This window comes from Vigna unguiculata, chromosome 8, assembly GCF_037176805.1.
Source record: "Vigna unguiculata cultivar grain cowpea cultivar isolate G323 ecotype 2 chromosome 8, ASM3717680v1, whole genome shotgun sequence".
Classification (NCBI taxonomy): Eukaryota; Viridiplantae; Streptophyta; class Magnoliopsida; order Fabales; family Fabaceae; genus Vigna; species Vigna unguiculata.
In genome coordinates, this window is record NC_140799.1 from 14,560,418 (window position 1) to 14,564,552 (window position 4,135).

At 33.2% G+C, this 4,135-nt stretch overlaps 1 protein-coding gene across 1 annotated transcript; it reads right to left on the bottom strand.

Moving 5' to 3' along the window:
* Positions 1-387: 387 nt before the first annotated feature.
* LOC114194496 (ras-related protein RABA5e-like) lies at positions 388-3,529 on the bottom strand. Its single transcript, XM_028084759.2, has 2 exons — positions 3,072-3,529; positions 388-865 (listed from the first exon to the last, which is right to left on the bottom strand). The coding sequence occupies exons 1-2, from the start codon at positions 3,403-3,405 to the stop codon at positions 558-560; spliced, it is 642 nt and encodes a 213-aa protein (XP_027940560.1). The 5' UTR covers positions 3,406-3,529; the 3' UTR covers positions 388-557.
* Positions 3,530-4,135: the final 606 nt, after the last annotated feature.

Consider the following 4,135-nt stretch of genomic DNA (forward strand, 5'->3'; position numbering starts at 1 on the left):
TCCTTTTAAATAATTGGGGTACTAAATTGAACAAACCAAAACATGGAAACTAAATTGAACTTAACCAAAAAATTGGATACTAAATCAATAATTATACCTAAAAAAATAAAAGAACGAGCTACAACAACCATGGATGATTGGTTAAAAGTGTTACCTGGTCAAAAAGAGTAAGAATTGACTTCAACCAACATAACAAAGACAAAAAAGTACAACAAAAAAGTAATTACATGTTTTAAGGACAAGTGGTATAAAGTTGACTTAGTGGTAAAAATTGAAAGGGAGAATAGAGAGGTTTGTATAAAAAATGATAGTTTTAAGGGCACAAAGCAATTTGATTATATCCTATAGTTCTTAACAAATACAAAATATATTTAAAGATCATTCATGTAAGAGTGTAAATCTCATTATTTTTTTCTTGTGAGACAAGGTACCAAACACTTACAATTTGCAGGTTGAAAACAAAAATATGGCAGGCATCACAACATGGGAAGGGTAAAGAACAAGAATCTACTCTGGCAAGATCCAAAGAAGCACCGAATCCGAATTAAGGTAAAAGCTCATCGAGAACAACAAGAAAGACCTTGCTTTGATCCTGCACCATTAACCAAGCTTACTCGATTCACAGACAACTCAGCCTTGTAAGAATCAGAGTTCAATGTTTTACGGCTGATATTGTTGTAAATTTCACGGATAACAATCTCGAAGGCTGTTTGGACATTCGTAGAATCCAGTGCAGATGTCTCCATAAAGAACAGGCCCTCTTCTTCTGCAAGGTTTTTGCCCTCTTCTGTGCTCACCTCTCTAATATTCTCCAAGTCGCATTTATTTCCCACCAACATTCTTGCTACTGTGCTGTCATTTTGAGCTGCACGTTAATTTAAGAAAGAATCAAACTCTCCGTTACGAAATTTCATCAAAAAATGAAGCCTAAGAATTCAAGTGCTTCAAGGCATTTAGCTGATGGACGATAGTATATAGCAAAGATCACAATGCAAGTTCTAAAAGTACATACTTTCCATATGCTTTTGACTAACTCAAAAAGGACCAGCAGACCTGATATATGCAATAAAAAAGGCACGCTTTTGCCTTCCAAAAATACGAGCGCTATCATTTTGGCACTCTAAGAATTTTATCTTCAGTTTTAAGGCTTTACTGATAAATGTCATCAATTATGCAAAGTATCAGCAAATTAGTCTCTTAATAATGGTTTAATTACATTCGTTTTCTCCTAGACAAAGGGCCAACTTTCTGACACTTTTTGTTTGCATAATTGAGGGGACAAACTTAATGACTACATTTTTGAGAATTAAGCTGATGACAATCTGATATTTGGAGGGTGAACTCTTATCAGACTCCATACTACAGCGAAATTAAACAGTTACAAAACAAAATAATATACTAAGTTGATGCTCTGATATTTCATATTTCTCTATAATATATCTATATGATATTATGAGATAGGCTTGTTCTTACAATTTGACAAAGTGCAAAATATCGCCGAAAAGTGTCAGAAATAAACATTAGATCACGAAAATAGCTGTTTATTTTAGTAATTTATACAGTAGAGTAAATAATATGCAAGGGTAGCATTTCATCTTCACGGAATACGAACCTCTGCAGTTGTGATATAAATGTAGGGTTATGCAGTTCCAATTTTTTCCGTTTAAAATTTATAAACTAGCCTTTTAGCTTTATAATTTGATCAGTAAAGTATATTTTGAAAGATGAAGATTTGTGCAGTTGAAATTTCAACTGCATAGAATCAGATTCATCATCTTTAAAATAAAGTCAGAACTCCAACAAAAGACATGATGCCTAGCAGCTTTTAATCATCACATGCATAATCGAATACTACATAAAAACCAAAAAAAAGACACGCCAACATATTTTTTACTACATTTTTTCAGAAACACTTTGTACAATTAGAAATTTATTAAAATAAATAAATGTGCGACTCTCTGAAACTCAGTCCTTATTTACTATGTCAAACTCGTAATGTTATCATTCTTAATAAATTTTAATATATTCCAACACTTATCTTACATAGCATTGTTCATATCAGTCCCCAATGCACAAAAATTATAATAGTAGTTCTCAAATATTGAAATTAACCGTGAAATCAGTCCCCAAATATGCATTTTTCGGTCAAATTAGGACATAACAGAATCTTCACACTTTGAGGGACGTTAAAAGTAATTTCCATATACAGAAACTACCTAGACCCATCCTGTATATTTTTTCGAAATCAATTATAGTTAACTAAAATTTAAAAAACTAACAAACCCCCAACATGATCTCTCAAAAACTACTTTATCCTAAATAGTTCTAAAGTTATAAAACTATATGAGTATTGCTGAGGCTGTTTAAATTAGTGATAGAAAATTTTAATACATTGAATTATAATGGAATGAAATGAATGGGATAAAGTTTGGGAGTTTTACAATGAAAAGAATCAAAGATGTTAACCATTTGGAAAAACAATGAAACAACATAAGTTATCATTTTTTTATTCTTACAAAATACTCATTTTAAATATTATCCAAAAAACATATCCAGTGCTCCATCCATCTCACTTAAATTTTAGTAAACCAACCAATTTTCTCCGCAATTAAAAATTTTATCAACAAATCACTTATGAGATAATATGAAATGTTGAAGATATCAACTAAAGGCTGTGTTTGAATTATCATTCTAACAATGCTTCATACTCTTGAAGATGACAGAAGAAAGTCAACAGATTGAGATGACTGCGACTTCTACAAAAAATAAAACACATACCAAGTAACTCTCTCAAATATTGAGTAACCAAAAATCACATGTAATTTTGTTAAACTCGGTATAAACGCTTAAAGATGCTGAAAATAGGGATAATACAATGGAATGAATAATGTCCGTATATTTTAAACTCGGAGGATCATGCAGCATAATTTCTATTACTTGAACGTCACTCATATGTCACTAATATAATCACAGTGTTTAGAGAATAATTTAGGAGAAGAAAAAAAAGCATAAACACAGACCACATCCAGCATTTCCAAATTCAAATTCCAAAGGAAGCAACAAGCACTCACTAGTGAGCTCTTCGAGCCAGCGCTTGATGCTGTCAAAGGTGCCTCTCCTGCTGATATCGTAGACGACAAGCGCTCCAACGGCGCCTCTGTAGTAAGCAGAAGTGACAGCTCGGAAGCGCTCCTGGCCTGCAGTGTCCCAGATCTGCGCCTTGACCTCCTTGCCGTCGATCTCAACCACCTGCGTCTGGAACTCCACTCCAATCGTGGCCTTGGAGTTGCTGTCGAACTCGTTCCGCGCGAACCGCGACAGTAGGTTGGACTTGCCGACCGCGGAGTCCCCAATTAGCACCACCTTGAAGAGGTACTCCTCGGCGCCGTCGCCGTTCTCCGCCATGAGCGAGGAAGGGAATGAGTGAGGGTTGTTATGTGGTGAAAGGAGGGGTGAGTGGGTGTCACGTAGTTGGCGTGTCTGAAGGGAAGATAAAAGGAGAAGAACGTGAAGCTAGTAATGTAGTGAAATGGGTTTTGCTTTTTTGGGATTTTATTTTCGATTTTTGGCGTGATTGGTGGCGGGGTTTTAGGGATAGTGCTGGAATTTCACTTCAGACTTTGTGGGGTTGACCTCTTTACACTGCTTTATTGACTCAGAGATAAATAAATAAGCTTTTAATTAAAGGAAATTTTGAAAAATATGTTTCAAAGTGTCAAAATTTAAAGTTATCTTTAGGAATATTTTTTGTCGACAACTAATAGTATATAATATTTTTTATAATTGATTGAGTTATAGAGTGTTGTTAATACATGAATTGTTGACATTTTGAGGCGTTTGAATTGAATTAGTTGTAATTTTTCTTCATTAGTTTTAAACAAGGTTTTTGGTTTGGATAGCCAATTTAAAGTTATAATTGTTATGGTGCTTCGGTGATAAAAAAAAATGTTATGGTACATGAACTTTGCATTTATGTACTTAAAAACATTGTAAACTTGATGAAATAAATTTTTTGCATATTTATACATTAATATATAAATAAAAATAATTTAGCTTAATTTTAATGTATTTTAAATATTTGATACCCACAAATTTTTGTATATTAATCTTAGTTCTAACATAATATTTCTTAAAA

Excerpts from the sequence above, each read along its gene's own strand:
- LOC114194496 (XM_028084759.2), bottom strand. The coding sequence starts at position 3,405 with ATGGCGGAGAACGGCGACGGCGCCGAGGAGTACCTCTTCAAGGTGGTG. Across the intron at positions 866-3,071 it reads CTGGCTCGAAGAGCTCACTA|CTCAAAATGACAGCACAGTA; the intron begins GTGAGTGCTTGT and ends ATTAACGTGCAG.